This window comes from Cupressus sempervirens, chromosome 10 (assembly GCF_028749045.1).
Source record: "Cupressus sempervirens isolate cs-2001-9-10 chromosome 10, ASM2874904v1, whole genome shotgun sequence".
Classification (NCBI taxonomy): domain Eukaryota; kingdom Viridiplantae; phylum Streptophyta; class Pinopsida; order Cupressales; family Cupressaceae; genus Cupressus; species Cupressus sempervirens.
In genome coordinates, this window is record NC_143127.1 from 462,264,327 (window position 1) to 462,281,970 (window position 17,644).

The 17,644-nt window shown below is 36.5% G+C and overlaps 1 protein-coding gene across 1 annotated transcript; it reads right to left on the bottom strand.

Moving 5' to 3' along the window:
* Positions 1-2,621: 2,621 nt before the first annotated feature.
* Positions 2,622-3,591, bottom strand: LOC149534695 (furry). Its single transcript, XM_089804969.1, has one exon. It carries the CDS (start codon positions 3,365-3,367, stop codon positions 2,951-2,953), a length of 417 nt encoding a protein of 138 aa, XP_089661095.1. The 5' UTR covers positions 3,368-3,591; the 3' UTR covers positions 2,622-2,950.
* Positions 3,592-17,644: the final 14,053 nt, after the last annotated feature.

Sequence of the window (17,644 nt, forward strand, 5' to 3'; positions counted from 1 at the left end):
TAATGAAAAGGAATGCAAGCAGATCTTTCCACTTCAAAAAGAAAAGCAAATATGTGTACTGTTACTAGTTATCTAGTAACGAAAGAAACATAGAGCCTTTTATCACCATAAATATAATTTGACCTATCTAACAAGTTTACCTATATCCTCTCTAAAAACTAGCTGAAATATTTTTGTCAATATAACCTGCTTTTAAAGTCTAATTCAAGGAACTCATGAAAAACTAAACAACTGGCCACAACTTCAAACCCAAAAATGAAAAGTGTAACCTTAGACTAGCATAGAAAAAATAGTTAAGGTAAAACAAAGCTGTCAAATTGTAAGTCCACGAGACCATAAATTTTTTAAAAATACATTTTCTAGAGAAAACTAATAGCGACAAGTGCAAAATCAATTCCTTAGCAAAATAAAAGATTCGTGAGAAACTAGAAGCCACACCATGATTTCTTGCATAAATAGGGTTTGATCCAAAGCTTCAAAAGTTTCATAAATACAAGCAAGAGCCTACAACACATGGTAAATTGTGAGCCTCTTAATTGGGAGGTCTTGGTTTCGAATCTACTCAAGCTTAACGAATAATAAAAAAATAATTAATCACAACAAATAATAATAATTAACCTTGGCTTCAACCTCTTACCGATCAAAAAAAAAGTTTCATAAATACTGGTAAGCAATTTACTGTCACAAGCTATTTTGTCATTGCACCAAAAGATCAACCTATCAATACTTGATACAACCACTAGACTTATAGGACATAGGAGGTGGTTAAGCCATGTTATGAATCCCGAAGAAGAATGTTGGTGGTTAGTCCAACAATTCCCCCCTCATCATTACCCGAGGAGATTTGAACCTATGACCAAGCTCTGATACCACTTGTTACAAGCTAGGATTGTCCTTGCACCAAAAGATCGACTTGTCAATGACCGTTACAACTACTAGACTTATAGAACATAGGAGACGGTTAAGCCATGTCACAAATCCCAAAGGGGAACGTTGGCGGTTAGTCCAACATTTACTTCATGATTATTTTTATCTTCTACCATAAGCAGGTTGATTTACATCTGTAACATTAATCTCATCTCTTTTCGTTCTGCCAGACTTCACATTATTTTACAGACTTATGATTTGAGAAAATCTCAAGATTTAGCATTACAAATAAAATGCAAAGCAAATCAGACTATAGACAATGTGCACCACATAGGCAACAGCACATGAATTATAAGGTGATTTTAAAGGAGTATCAATAATAACTTCTCTAATAAGTGATTTTTGTATCCATAAAAGAACATATTTAAGAAAACAAGCATAATAGAAGTTCAAATTAGGTTGAATTTTTGGGTTCATGAGTGTGCAGTTGCAAGTTAAAGAAGCTAGATCAAGACTAAAATGCTTACTACAGAGTTCTATCAGTAATAAACACCAAGTAGTGCTAATACATTCTCCAAAAGATCAATGAGATCGCAAAAACATTCTTATCCTAGATAAATTTAAAATTACCCATTTCAACACTGGACGTTACCAGAAAACCTTCAGATTATTCAATTCTGGACTTCTCAATACAAGATGTCCATGCATATAGAGCATCTGCATTGCTTTGCCTTCAAGAGCATAATTGAAAGGCAGCATTGAAACTAAGTTTACCTGAAACTTTCATTATAGTGACCAAAACATCCTAGAAAACAAGTTCAGCATTATGTTGTTTCCAAGATTCGGGAACAAAAAAGTTCCATAGACACAAGCACCAAAGCCTCTACATTCTCTGCATTGCAAGTCAGAAAAAAAAAAATTTGAAAAAAAGGCCATTTTTTCTTCAATTCTGGGACATCTTTACAGGAAATTGCAGTTTGCTAAGTCTTTTTTTTATATATAATGGAATAAAGCCAACTTCCTATGAATAACACAAATAAAATACTCTCAAGTGTGCATTCAAATGTCGACATGAAGACTACAATTTTTAACAAACTTGTGATTTTCAGTTTAGGGAAATGAGAGCTAATCAAAAAGTTTAGAAAATCTGATATAGGCACTAAAACCATAACGAAGAAAAACAAATAACCATAACAAAAGAAAAATAAATATTAAATACACTGCAAACTGGTTATGGTTCACTTGTGAACACGGTAAGCTCATATAAAGCCCAAAAAGCTTCCATTCTTGCTGTAGGCATTGATCATACGAGATATCCATTGATTTCTAATATAGAAAAATGTCAAATTTTAAACAAAAAGCGTTAACATGGCTTAAACATCATTACCCAAAAAGAAATGCACCCATGGTATACTATGATTCTTCCAAAAAGCTATATAGTTTAGTAAGCGTACTGATTCCAAAGAATTCTCCACATTTGTAAACCAAGGGCTCTTTTTCATTAGAGTACAAAACAAACAAACCGTTTATGTTGATCAAAGCAGAAGGCAATTTTGTACTTGATAAAAGACACAGGCCTTGTCAGAGTTCAAGACGTTCTCCACATATGAAAAGAGTGCAGTTTAAACATTTTTCCTCTTTAGAGTGCAAATTGAACAGATGGTTTGTGTTGATCAAAGAAAGGGTCAATTTCCAACCTGATAAAAGGCCTAAACATTATCAAAGTCCAAAGCATTCTGCGCATTTGGAAAGTATGCACATCAAACAAAGGATTCTTCTTCATAAGAGAACGAATAAAACAAATAGGTTTTTCTCAGAAAAGCAGAAGCCCATTTTGAACCTGATAAAAGACCTCAGCCTTATCAGATTCCTAACAAAGAGTTAACTTTCATAAGAGAGAGGATTAAACAAATGGATTTATTGATTAAAGCAGGGGTTGATTTTGAACCCCAAGCTTGCTCTTAACAGAGTCCAAAGGGTTCTCCACATTTGCAAACCATGCATATGAAAGAAAGCGTTCTTCTTTAGAATGAAAATTAAACAAATGGTTTTGATCAATTAAAAAACCTGATAAAAGACATGGCTAGGCCTGGTATCCGTTTCCGGGCAGGTTGTCGAGGTCCAGAGGATCGACCTTTCTCTCGTAAGCAAACGGAAAACCCTTGGTTTCGAAGACACTCTCCTTTTCTGCCTCCAATTCAGCCTTCGAAAGCATAAATGTCTTCCTATCCTGGAACTTAAAATTCTTCCTGTAATCCCTTGTGTAATATTTAATGTCATAGACGTGCTCGGGCTCAGCCTGCGGGACGCGGGCACGCAAGGGGGCCGTGGCGGGAGAGAACGCACGGTACTCGAGAGCATTTGGCACTGCGTCTAAATACTCGGGGTCTGAACATGGTCCTGTTATCTCCCACGGTGCCTTTAACATTCCGCGCGCCTCCGATATCGATCTAGGGATCTTAATGCCCTTCAATTTTGTCATTAACCCTTTCGCTGCCATTGCTCTCTCTCCCTCTCTCACTTCGCGGATTCTAGATTGCGTTTGCAAACCCCTAATTCAATTCAAACACACTATTTTTCCTCCGGGTAGGATAGGACTGAATGGTTGAATCGATTCAGAGAGGAATGCTCGATGATAGAGATGATAACTGGTAAAGAAACAAGTCTGAGACTTTAGAATTTTATTTTTTTATTTTTTTATTTTATTTTGACAGATGAATGGTCTAAGTCTTGATATATTGCACTATATGGATACATTTGAATAATCATCTTTCAGTCTAAACTTCTTCTTTTTTAAGTTTCCTTCTAGTTTTTTATTTGTCTTTCCTTTCTTCTTCTGTCTCTGATCATAATCTATATATAATCTAAGCACTACATCATGTACTTATGTTAAGGATAATGTTCTGAAAAATTACAAAACATAAATACGAAAAGGACAGAGAAATTAAATGTAGAGTAATAAAAGCATTTTCCTAAACAAAAATAAAATATACATCTAAATCATAAGAAAATATATCTAATAGAGTGAAGTAGTCATTCTTCAGCTAGGGAAAAATATCTTAAGCAGTGCGATTATCAATTCGTTACACCGAATGGTGTTTTGTTAGCTTAGTTACATGAAAATACAACAATAATAAACCTATGTTACTCTACTAGCATAAGCAAAGTCTTCATGAAATCTACAAATTCTTCAGCTTCAATACTTCTCTTTTTCTTAGTAGTCAAATCCCTTAATTTAGTAGTCTCTTTAGGATTCAAGACATTAATAATCTCAAAAGGTGTCTTCTTGGTGCTTCTATTCACAGGATTGTTGTATGCAAACTCTTCTTGTGCTAGAATCAAATCCCAATTAGTAGGCTTATCCCCAACCAAACATCTCAACAAGTTACCCAAACTTTTGTTCACAACCTCAGTTTCTCCATTTGTTCCAAAGTGTCCTTCGTAAATAACCAATAAACTTACCTTTATTTGAAATAATAGCCTTAGGCAAACCATGCAATCTCACTATCTCCTTGAAGAATAGCTCAGCCACATATATTGCATCAAATGTCTTCTTACAAGGTATGAAATGAGCCATTTTTTAAATTATATCAACCACTACCAAAATAGAATAATTGCATCTCTGAGTTCTAGGCAAGCCAAGAACAAAGTCCATGTTGATATCTTCCCAAGGTTTATTAGGTATAGACAATGGTGAATACAATTCCAAATTCTGACTAGTTTCTTTTGTTGTTTGACAAATTCTACAACCTCTAACTATAATGACCCCATCTTTTAGCCTTCACGTTCTCCAAAGTCTAAGTGGAGCATAAGAGGAAATTAAACTAATTTCTTATAAAGTTATTAAATAAATTAAAAATTGAAAGGTGACTTTATATTTAATTAATTTAATTAATTATTGTATTACAAGGGAGAAGCTTCTAGAGTGTGTATTAATTATTGGAAAGGCGGAAGCCTCTAGTAATTTAATTTTCTAGAAGCACAATTAATTATTGTATTGCAAGGGAGGAGTTTCTAGATAGTGCATTAATTATTGGAAGGGGGAAACTTCTAGCATTTGCAATTAATTAATGTTTTAGTTCCTTCTAGAAGGGTGAAGGAAAAGGATAAATAGGGGTGAGAGTCTCATTGTTTAGCATCGGATTTTTGTGAATGACATTTGATAAGAGCTTGGATGTATGAATCACATATCTTTCTTGACAATAGGGGACGTTAATCCTATCTTGTAACATTCTAGATGTCATTCCCTTGGGGTTTGGCCTTTGGAATACATTGCTTGTACTTGATTTCATCATTTTGGGAATTAATATAATTTCAGCATCGGTTCCATCTTCAGTTTGCATAAAAAATCTATTTCGACAATTGGTTCAATTTTTGGGCATTTCCAGGGTGCCCATTACAGTGGTATCAGAGCTACAAGTCCTGCCATCCTATGAAGATCTTCAGCATCTATGTTTGAGCATGCAACAAGGGCTTTATAATTTTCACAATACCAAAGCAAGACAAAGTAGGAGTTCAGACTTGCAAAACAAACAAGGTAGTTCATCCGTAGAGAGGAACATACAATCCAGTCATACAGACACAAAGGAGATATTCTTTGAACAAGACAGTAGTATGGGTGACCGAGATGATAAGAATATCAGTCCAGATCAAGAAAATGTAATGTTAATGTTACTGGATACATTGGAGGAGGGGTAGCAGATGCAACAAGAGCAAAATAGGCGAATGGATATGATGCAACAGGAGAAAAATAGGATACAAGAGGAGCAGAATAGGTGAATGGATATGATGTTGCTATTAATGGCTAGATAGATGGGCATCAATATTAATCCAGGTGATGTTAACAATGGAAACAATAATAATAGGGGCAATGATAATGGAGGTCAAGACAACATTAATGATGGAAATGAGGCTGATAACTTTAGACATGTTGCACGCTCAACTCGAACAACTAGCTCGAGACCTCTTCTATCCACCTACCCACCCCGAGATCCAGTTTATCCAATTAATGAATCGCAAATTGCAAAGTTACAAGATTAGTTTAGGAGGGATTAAGAGGCTAGTGGACCGGAGTTTCAAGCGAACATTTCTCTTAGAGATTACTTGGACCTGAGGATGAGACACATGCCCAGATCAAGAGGATGAAGTCAAAACCTTGAGCTGAGAAAGAAAGTTGGGAAACTTTCTTTACCTTATTATGATGCTTCAAGGAAGATGACTGCACAAGCTTGGGTGCAGAAGATGGACACATGCTTGCAGTTGAATCCTATGCCTGAAGAGGAGGCTATAAAATATGTGGCTATTTACTTGGATGGACCAGCACATGAGTGGTGGCACCATGGCATGGTAATCTTGGGACATAATCAGATCACATCTTACGAGGAGTTCATTGAGAAGCTCATAAAGAGATTTGATACCAGGGATCCCGAATTATAGTTTGAAGAGTTGGCACAACTCAAGCAGTGGGGATTAGTTGAGATGTATATCAGTGAGTTTCATAGGTTAGCTATGTTGGTCACTAATATATTTTAGAGAGGAGGTTAGTAGTGTTATTTATGGATGGACTCTTAGAACCCTTATGAGGTTGGGCCAAGGGGCATGACCCAGCTACGTTGTAGGAGGCCATTAAAAAGGCTCGTGACTTAGCACCTTCTTCATTTAGGAGCAAATTTCAGCACAAGGATTCTTATATGAAAAAGGACAAGGAGAAGGACAGAAAACCTTTTCACAAGAATGCTCAGCCCAAAAGAGATAAGTTGGATAATGACACCTTGAATGATTTAAGAAAGAAGAAGTTATATTTTTGTTGTAGAGAACCTTGGTATTTATCTCACAAATGTCCTCTCAAGGCTAAGGCAAATCAAATGGAATATTTCTTAGTAGAAGAGTCACAATCAGAGAGGGAGGATCAGCACTCTGATTCAGACGAGGATAGCACTACAGAGTAGAGTAGCATTCCTAAGGATGAGAAGTCATAAGCATGATTAACTAGGGCTCAGAAGGCAATCACATTTAAGGTCAGAGGTACTATCCAAGGGCAGAAAGTGATCTCACTCATTGACACTAGGGCTACACATAATTTTATAGATGCACAATTGGTAGCTAAGAGAGGTCTATAGTCTGAGGAGCACGTCGGATTTAGAGTTATGGTAGCTAATGGTGACAAACTATTATGCACTCAAAAGATATCTAATCTTCACATCAGGTTTGGAGATGGCTTTGAATTGGAAGATGAGTTCTATGTGGTAGACATGGGAGACTATGATGTCATCCTTGGCATGGTATGGATGGCCTCGCTAGTAGAGTTCACACTTAACCTAGCAAAATTGGAGATGAAGTTTCAGCATGAGGGAAGAACTATTGTACTTAGAGGACTTTTAGATGGGAGTTGTAGAGTAATTTCCCTGGGGAGAATGCAGAGACTTTTTCGGCATAATAACATAGAGTGGGTAGCAGAATATTTCACTATGCCAACTTCACAAGAGCCACAGGTGAAGAGTCATCCACCAGATATCCAGGAGATACTTGACAGGCACACTAAGGTATTTGGTGAGATTTTGCATGGGGTTCCTCCTGATAGGGGGATAGAGCATGTTATTGAGCTCGAGGAGGGAGCCAAACCAGTCATGATTACTCCCTATCGTCATCCTAAGAAACATAAGGATGAGATAGAAAAGGCAATTAAGGAGTTCTTAGAAATAGGGCATATCAGGCCTAGTAAGAGCCCCTTTGCTTCAGCAGTAGTGTTGGTAAAGAAGAAGGATGGGAAAATGCACATGTGCATTGATTACAGGGCATTAAACAAGAAGACCATCAAGATCAGATATCTCATCCCACAAATAGATGAGTTGATTGATGAGTTACATGGTGCATTTTTTTTACAAAGATTGATCTATGCTCAGGGTATCATCAGATTAGGATGAGGGAGGAGGACATTGAGAAGACAACTTTTCGGTGTCACTATGGCCACTTCAAGTTTTTGGTTATGCCATTTAGGCTAACCAATGCCCCTGCTACATTCCAGAGTTGCATGAATCAGGTATTCAGGGAGCAACTTAAGAGATTTGTCTTGATTTTCTTTGATGACATTTTAGTCTTTAGTAAGACTTGGGAAGAGCATTTACAACATCTTAAGATGGTGTTGTCCACTTTGGAAGAAGAGTCATTATATGCCAAGGAATCTAAGTGTGAGTTTGGGATGACTGAGCTACTATACCTTGGGCATATCATCAGCACAGATGAAGTTCAAGTAGATCCTGAAAAGATTAGGGCTATTGTTGATTGGCCTACTCCTAAGAATCTTACACAACTTAAAGGATTCCTTGGTCTTTGCAAATTTTACAAGAGATTTGTTAAAAGATTTTCACAAATCACTACACCCTTGACAGACCTTACCAGGAAAGGGGCCTTCGCATGGACAGAGGTAGCTCAGAGAAGCTTTGATCATTTCAAGAAGTTGATGTCATCATGTCTAGTACTAGCTCTACTAGATTTCACAAAGCCATTTGAGCTTCATTGCGATGCGTTAGGAGATGGGATTAGGGCGGTCTTGATGCAGGAGAAGCATCCCATCATTTTTGAGAGCAGGAAGCTCCATGGAGTGGAGAGGAGCTATTCCATCTATGATCAGGAGATGTTGGCTATAATGCATGCATTGGCTAAGTTTCGGTCCTACCTAGTTGGGGGAAAGTTTGTTATCAAAACCGTTCACAACATCATCAAATACTTCATCAGCCAACGTGATTTGAATGATAGACAACAGAAGTGGATTACGAAGTTACAGGCCTATGACTTTGACATTGAGTTTGTCAAAGGTAAGAAGAATGTGGTGGCAGATGCTTTATCTAGGAGACCTCGTATTTGTGCTCTAGCTGAGATTTTAGGAGATTGGAGAAATAAGATCATTGAAGAGTATGCGAGAGACACTTGGGCTTCTGGAGTAGTTGCAGGCACCATACATGATGATCATTATGTGGTGATGGACAGATTGATAAACTATTAGGGTAGGATATATTTGATTCCTTCATCACAGTTTAGGGAGGTAATATTGAAGGCTTTTCATGATGCACCTACAACTGGACATCCAGGAGTCTTTACGACCTACAGGCATATCCGTGAGCAATTTACATGGAAAGGGCTCAGGGATGATGTTCAGAAGCATGTTAGGGAGTGTGCAATTTGCCAACAGAATAAGGGAGAGCACACATATCCTACAGGGTTGTTATAGCCTTTGCCCATTCCGGATAGGAAATGGGAAAGTATTTCTATGGACTTCATCACCGGGTTACCACAAGTACAAGGGAAAGATTACATCTATGTGATAGTTGACTGACTAACAAAGTTTGCTCACTTCTTTGCTATTCCATCCACTTACACAGCAGCACAGGTGGTCGATCTTTTCTTTCAAGAGATATTCAGGTTACACGGGCTACCTAGTTTCATTGTCAGTGATTGGGACAGTAAATTCATGAATACTTTTTGGCAGGAATTGTTTAGTTTGTGTGGTATAGATCTTACACCTAGCACTAGTTATCATCCACAGACAAATGGGCAAACAAAGATTGTGAATAAATGGGTGGAAGGATATCTGAGGAACTATGTGACTGCATAACAGAGGGCTTGGGTCAAATGGCTACATATGGGAGAGTATTGTTATAACACCACTTATCATATGTCCACTAAGATGACTCCATTAATGGCACTATACAGTAATGAAGCACCTAGTTTCATGGATCTGGTTTTGGGGGATAGTAGAATGCCCAAAGCGAAATGCTTCTTGCAAGATAGTCAGGATATTTTGAGGGTGCTCAAGAAGAATATACAGCAAGGCCAAAATTAGCAGAAATTGTATGCAGACTAGCACCAGATAGAGCGCAGTTTTGAGGTTGGGGATATGGTTTACCTGAGGCTACAACCATATAGACAGTCATCACTCAAGAAAAGTGAAGCAGAGAAGTATAAGCCTAGGTTTTATGGTCCCTACAGAGTGATTCGCAAGGTAGGTGAGGTTGCTTATGAGATTGAGCTTCCAAAGGGTAATCAGATACATAATGTGTTTCATGTGTCAAGGCTTAAGAAAGCCATCGATCAGAGAGTTGTGCCTTCAACAGAATTACCACCATTAGATGACGAGGGAAAGCTCGTATTAATTCCTAAGGCTATTATAGATACTAGAGAAAGGACTTTGCGAAGCAGGTTGATTAAAGAATATTTAGTCAAATGGAGATATCTACCAGAGGAAGATGTTACTTGGGAGAGTGAGTAGGTGCTACAACAAACAGGACTGAGATTGTTTGAGGACAAGCAATTTCAAGGAGGGCGGACTGTAATGACCCCATCTTTTAGCCTTCATGTTCTCCAAAGTCTAAGTGGAGCATAAGAGTCATTAAATTAATTTCTTATAAAGTCATTAAATAAATTAAAAATTAAAAGGTGACTTTATATTTAATTAATTTAATTAATTATTGTATTACAAGGGAGAATCTTCTAGAGTGTGTATTAATTATTGGAAAGGTGGAAGCCTCTAGTAATTTAATTTTCTAGAAGCACAATTAATTATTGTATTGCAAGGGAGGAGTTTCTAGAGAGGGCATTAATTATTGGAAGGGGGAAGCTTCTAGCATTTGCAATTAATTAATGTTTTAGTTCCTTCTAGAATGGTGAAGGAAAAGGATAAATAGCGGTGAGAGTCTCATTGTTTAGCATCAGATTTTTGTGAATGATATTTTATAAGAGCTTGGATGTGTGAATCACATATCTTTCTTGGCAACAGGGGACATTAATCCTCTCTTGTAACATACTAGATGTCATTCCCTTGGGGTTTGGCCTTTGGAATACATTGCTTGTACTTGATTTCATCATTTTGGGAAATAATATAATTTCAGCATTGGTTCCACCTTCAGTTTGCATAAAATATCTATTTCGGCAATTGGTTCAGTTTTTGGGCATTTCCAAAGTGCCCATTACACTAACCAACCTCTATACATCCTTGTAAATATGGGGCCAAGAGTACCTATCTAAAATCAACTTTACTATCATATCAATTCTAAAGTGTCCGACAATTCTATCATTATGCTTCTCTTTCATGATGTTATCTCTCATAGGTCCTCTAGGTATGCACAACTAAATTCCTTTAATAGCATGTCTTCTTGAATGAAATAATCAGTCTACTTATCTCTTACCATCTGATCTTTACAAGCTTTCCAAGGGTTTGCAAAATTAGGATCAGTTTCATACAAGTACTTCAAATCATCAAAACCAAGTAACTTAACTCTCATTTATGTCAGTAAATTCCTTCTTCAACTCAAAACATTAGCATCTTTATTTGATTGTTCACTCTTATGCTTCAATAAAAAATAAATATTTAGTAAATACTCAACCCATTTCATGTGTCTCTGATTCAACTTATTCTGACTTCCTAAATACTGCAAATCTTTATGGTCAGTATACAACACAAAATATTTAGACATCAAATAATGTCTTTGTTTCTTGTAAGCTTGAATAATAGGATAGAATTCTTGATCATAGATTGAATATATTTTCTTAACTTCATTAAACTTCTCACTAAAGAAAGCTACAAGTCTCCCTTCTTGACTCAGAACAACTTCAATAACACTTCCACTAGCATCACATTCAACTTGAAAAATTTGTTGGAAATATTCAAGACTAGCTAGGTTATTGAGAGGGGAGGGGTGAATCAGTAACCTCAAATTTTTTAACAAATTCAGAACTTAATAGCATAACCCAATTACCATTAACAGATCTAATCTACTACATTCATGAGAAACTAAAAGCATAAAACACTTTGAACACAATATTTGGTGACCCATAAACCTTTCAAATAGAAAGTAAAACTAGGGTGCGGATGATACCCACAAAACTTCAATACTACAGCATAAAGTTGGCTTGTTAAGGCTTACAATGATCACTTCTGATGATCTGCCTTGTTAGGAGCAATTAGGACTGCTAGGTCCACCTTGTTAGAGGTTTTACAAACATACAATGAAGTATGCACTCGGTAAAGAGATTTAAGAAAAGACTGTTAAGTCTACCCTATTAAAGGATTTGAAGTTAATTCACCTATTAGGATGAAACAATAGATTTGAATTACAACTAAATTATTGAATGAGATCCTTGAAGTATTGATCACCTCTGTGTGATAGATGTAACTCTGTTGCTCCTGATATGGCCTTGCAATACACTTTGTTCTGTTGTTGATTCACATTCGCATGCTTGCATTATCTCATATTATTTACATTACACACTTTGGATATGATACAATGCATTACATATATATCAATCCAATTCACATAATTACAACAAGGTTGGCTATTACACAAGTTAACACCAGTATTACAAAGTCGGCCCAAATATAGATACTCAGGTTCTGAAAACTGACTTGGTGAATTTCTGATACATGACGTCCATTGTCATTACTCGGCATCATCATGCACTTAGTAGAAGTAGAGGCTTAATCCATACTAATCACTTCAATGTAGTTTCAAACTCGATATACACTGGTGACTCGGTAGATACAATGTCACTTGGTAGAACCTAAATTCCATGTTTACCATACATACACTTCGTAAAAACTAATCATCTCTTCACTCGGTTAATACTAACTTTGCTTCACAAGAACTAATGACTAAGTAGACACTATGAAGCTTGGTAACCACTGAAATGCTCAACAAGAACTGCTGGACTTCACACTACCTGAATTCACTTGGTAACCACTAGAATGCTCGGTAGGAATTGTGAAGCTTGGTAACCACTAAATTACATGGCAAACACTGGAGACTGTTCAAAGAGCTCAATAACCATACAGAATCTAAATAAGTGTTGTCACTAATAACAAACTTGACTTAATGCCAACAATCTCCCCCTTTGGCATTAGTGACAAAAACACTTATCAACCAAAACTTATATATAGTGTGATACTGGCTCGGTACAGGAATATTGTATTATTTTTGAGATTTTACAAATTTGGTCTTTATAACTCTATTATATATACTTTTTGCATGTATCTCCCCCATACATAAGTGCATCTCCTGGTATGGAATCTTTCTCTCGTGATATTTACAAATATCTCTCCTCCTTAATTATCTACATGTCTCTCCCCCTTTTTGACAATAATGCCAAAGATTTATACACAATCTACTTATATGGAGACACCCAAATGTGAGAGAAATTCAGAATGTACCTTAAGAATAGGAGTTAAGGTCTTGTCCCAGTTATCTTGCAAAATTTTCCAGGTTTGAAGAGCAACTTGTACTTCTACAGAGAGCTCGATCATGTGATCTGTAATTGAGAAATTATTGTCATGGATCAATGTTTTGGAATAGGCAACATGCTTCTGCATTGTATCCATGATGGGAAGGATCATATTCTAAATGTCTATGAATATAGACCGGATCCTTGCTTCCTCTCTCAATAATTCTACCTGCATATCTGTTGGATAGTTATTTGCTAAGCAATATGCTCAAGCACTTTGTTATCAAACTTCTTTTTTGCTTTCTCAATTAACTTATCTTGGCCACTAGAATCTTCATTGAATTTGCTGACTACCTCTTCTAATTGCAACAAAATGTGATGAGAAGAATCAACTTCAACACCTATAGCATCTGTCAAAATATTCTTTGCATTCTCGATAATCCTATATTCTCTGTCTCTCTCTTCTCTGAGTTTCTTTTGCTTTGCCTTCTTTTGAAGAAGTTGACCAACTATGTGCATTTGATCCGCAGAGATGTTATTAAAATCTCATTTGGGAATTTCAATTTCCTCATCCAAATCTATATCTTCATCTATTTCCTTTCCACTAATCAGAAATCTTGGTTGAACTAACTTTGAAGGGAAATAATAGTGGAAACAATAGGACTAGCAGTGAAAATTTGTACAGTGCCTACTGGTGGAATACTTATTGGGATACTTACAGAATCCAAAACTGATGTATATCTCAAACTTTCCAAAACTGAGGTATTCACAAGTGAAGTACTGATAGAAGTATTTACAATTGAAGCACTTACTGGAGTATGCACAACTGAAGTAGACAAAACTAAAGAATCCAAAACTGCACTTACTGCTAAAGAGCTTAAAATTGTGGAACACTCTGTATCCATTACTAAGGTTGGCTTGGTAACTGAAGGATGTTGCAGCTCGATGGATGAAGTGGTAGACACTTCTATCTATGATGTGCTTAGCTGAGAGGTAACAAGGAGTGATTGGACATTTGATGTATCAATGGTTGTAATAATCAATTCTGTTGAAGTTGTCTCCAAGCTTGATGATGTGCAAGTTTTGCTAGAGAGTGAGGAAGTGGAGCTATGATAGCCACAGCTATCTTGAATGGGTCATTCTCTTCTTCTTGTTGTCTGGCTTCCTCTTCAGCTTCTTCCTCTTTTTCTTCTTCATCATCCTTCATTAATTCCTGATATTCTTCAGCATCAATTGTAACACATGGAGTGGAGTCTTCTTCATTTTCTTCATCCTTGTCACTGTCATCATCCTTGACTTCTACTGGAAAGTCACTTTGTTTATACAAGTGATAAATATTCTTCCACATACATGTCACATCCTTGACTACATGCTCTATGTCTTTTAACAAAATTAAACAAGTATGAAATCTAATAGTCATCTTGTCTTCATTTTTCTTCATAGATTCTTTTACCTCAGCATTGGTAATGCTTGGTAACAACTGTCTTAGAGTTTGTTCATAGATGTCTTTTGCTATCTACATGGCTGAGTCCCATCTTGGCTTCAATCTCTCTAATAGATCATTAGAAATTTGAGATGCTATATGATCAGGGGAATACTTCCATTTGCCCATCTTGGTTAGCACCAATTCCTAAATCTGCTTCTTCTTAGCCTCTATCCTGGTCTCATACTTTAATGATTTGAAGTTGGTTATACCTACACCTTCTTCCATCTATTTTAGTCTTTCTTGGAAGGTGAGAGGAGGCATACTAAACACAACTTCACTACCTTTCTTGTTGGATCTTCTGCTAAACACTATAATGGATGGCTTGGGTAGCTTGGTGATGATCACCTTGCCTTTCTTCTTTATTGGCTCTTCTTCCTTTTTCGACTCATCTTCATCCTCTGCATTATCATCATCATCTTATCCTTTACCTTCGATCAACAAAAGAGGTGTGCTTGTTGTTTTCAATTTTGTTATCCTCCTCTTTCCTTTGTTGATTGCCTGTGGAAGCTTGATCTCAAGTTCAATTCTTGCTTTAGCCTCATCATGGGTTCCAAATAGAGGTGCCTTTGGATCTACAAGCTCATTTACCAAGGCTTCAATGATTTCCTTTGCCTCATCAATGTTAACCTCATATGGAAGAGGTTCTACCCACACAACTTTGGGCCTTACTACCTAGATGTATACTCTATCACTATCTACCATAAAGCAAACATCATCCTTATAATCTTCAACTAGCTTCTTTGGTATGCTAAATCCATTATTCATCTTTTCTTTGAAAGTTTCAAAATAATTTTCCATGATACTATCAAAAGTTTCAACCATTTTAGCAATACACTCATTGATCTGATATAAAACTAGTGTCTTTTCTCCATACAAGTGTACCTTTAGAGGGGGAAAACTTTTGAACATAGAAAAACAAACATGTCAATAATGAACCAAATTTGCATGGGTTATTATTTGATGTTCTAATGCTTTCCATATTTTTGTTCAATTGCTTCAACAACAAATCAACTAGGTCATATGACAAATTCTTCTTTATGACCTTATATGCTAAGTCAACTGCTTGAATTGACACACTATTGAGTCGACTTGAACTATAAATCTTGTGTGTTATCACATGGATGCCAAATTTTAGTTCTATGTCAATTACATTGCTGATTTTCATTCCTCTGTCGTCCCACTTAGCTAGGGTTTGCTTTTGTAACTCATCCCGACCTAGGATTTTAGTGACTTTAGCTTTGGTGAGCATGGGGAGACCAGTAATGTGATGTATCATTTTCTTTGTAATTAAAACTAGTTGCTCTAACCATTGTTGACCATTATGAACTCGACTTAGGATATACCTAATCCATTTGATTTGAAAGTTTCGAGGCAAGTGAGGAATATGGGTTAAACCTTTCTCTTCCAAACGTTTGTGCTCAAGTTTGAGAATTCCATTCACACAGAGTTCACTTAGGGCATTATCCATTTCAAGGGTTCCTATCTCCTGAACTGCACATTTAAAATGAGTTCGAATGTCATTTATGAGAAGTACCTTAGGTGGTATCTGCAATTAAGCTCCATTTGAGTCAAGGGTTTTGACGATTGTTGGCACCAGTTTGAAGTTAGGGGCTTTCCATTCAACACCTCGCACCAACATTTTAGATCCTTTCTTTGCCTTTTTGTTGTTGCTAGATGCCATGATAACTTCGTAAGGTGATAAAATTCTTTGAAAAACTTTTGCTGCAAATTCTACTCTAGGTGGTTGGGATGCTCTGCAAATCACTCTATTCACAATATACTGAATTCATGGTGAAAATGAAGTCAATTTCCTACTTTTTTGATAAAAACTTCCCATTAATGCTTAGTACGATGAGAGCCATTATGTGTGATAGCCTGTCATCCACTATCTATACGGATTGCTCAGTAAAAATCTTATAACTCAGCAACCAAACATAACCATGTTACTCTCAACTTCCCTCTGTAGAGTCCATGACCCAACCTTGCTTGGTAAAGAAGTCAATCTGGTGATAACTATTATCGATCTTGCTGATGATTCTTCTGTATCTTGAATACCAATATGAATCTTTACTTCCTTTCAATTGGAATTATTTAAGATGTGACCTTGAAACATAGTTCTAGTTCTTCCTTAAGAACTTAATTGGAAATGGTGGAGTCACCCACTTTTTGAGTGACATGACTACCATCGCTTGAACTAGCTTGCTTGGTAGATTTGGGAATCCACTGCTATCTCATCTGCTTCCTGATGCTATCTACTTTTTCTTTCTTTTCATCTTCAACTCTACCTGTATTCATGAAATTCTTAACTATATGACCAAGTTCAGTACATGTGTAACATCTTATGGTGGTATCCTCTCTTCTCATGTGACGTCTAACACAATTCATACCAATGTGTCCATATTCTCCATAGTAATGACATCTACACCAAGTGTTGTAGTCCCAACCAAATATTACCTTCACAAATTGTTCAGTTGGATTGAATAGCTCAGATATGCATTCAGATGCCTTCTAACCTTGTTTGTTGCATCTATGACACTTGCCCTCAAACTTTGGTTTCTCTTTGCATTCATTAGCCTTATGACCATGTTGACTACAATTGTAGCATTTTCCATTGAATTTTTCCTTTCCATTACTCCAACATTCATTTAATGTATGAGCTATCTTACCACAGTAATTGCAAGTAAGTCTTTGATTCCTTTGAGTACCTTGTTTGGAGGATTCACCTTCTTCTTTGTATCCAAGTCCTACCTTACTTTTTCGAATATAAAGATTCTATTTATTTTGTTGATTCAATTGATCCATGTCTACTTGATATGTCATTATTCTTTCATTGAGTTGCTTTTCAAAATTGAGATCAACTTTCATCCTTTCATTGATTTGCCTTTCAGAGTTCAAGTCATTCCTTAACCTTTCATTTTCAGATCTCAGACTCATGATTTCTTCATTTGCATTGGAGAGCTGATTAATAAGATTTTCTTGCTGAAGGGGTTGATTTTGAATTTCACCATTCCTTACCTCCAAGTCTTCTTTTGCCTTATTTCTTTGTTCTAAGATTTCACATAATCTTATTGACTAAATTTC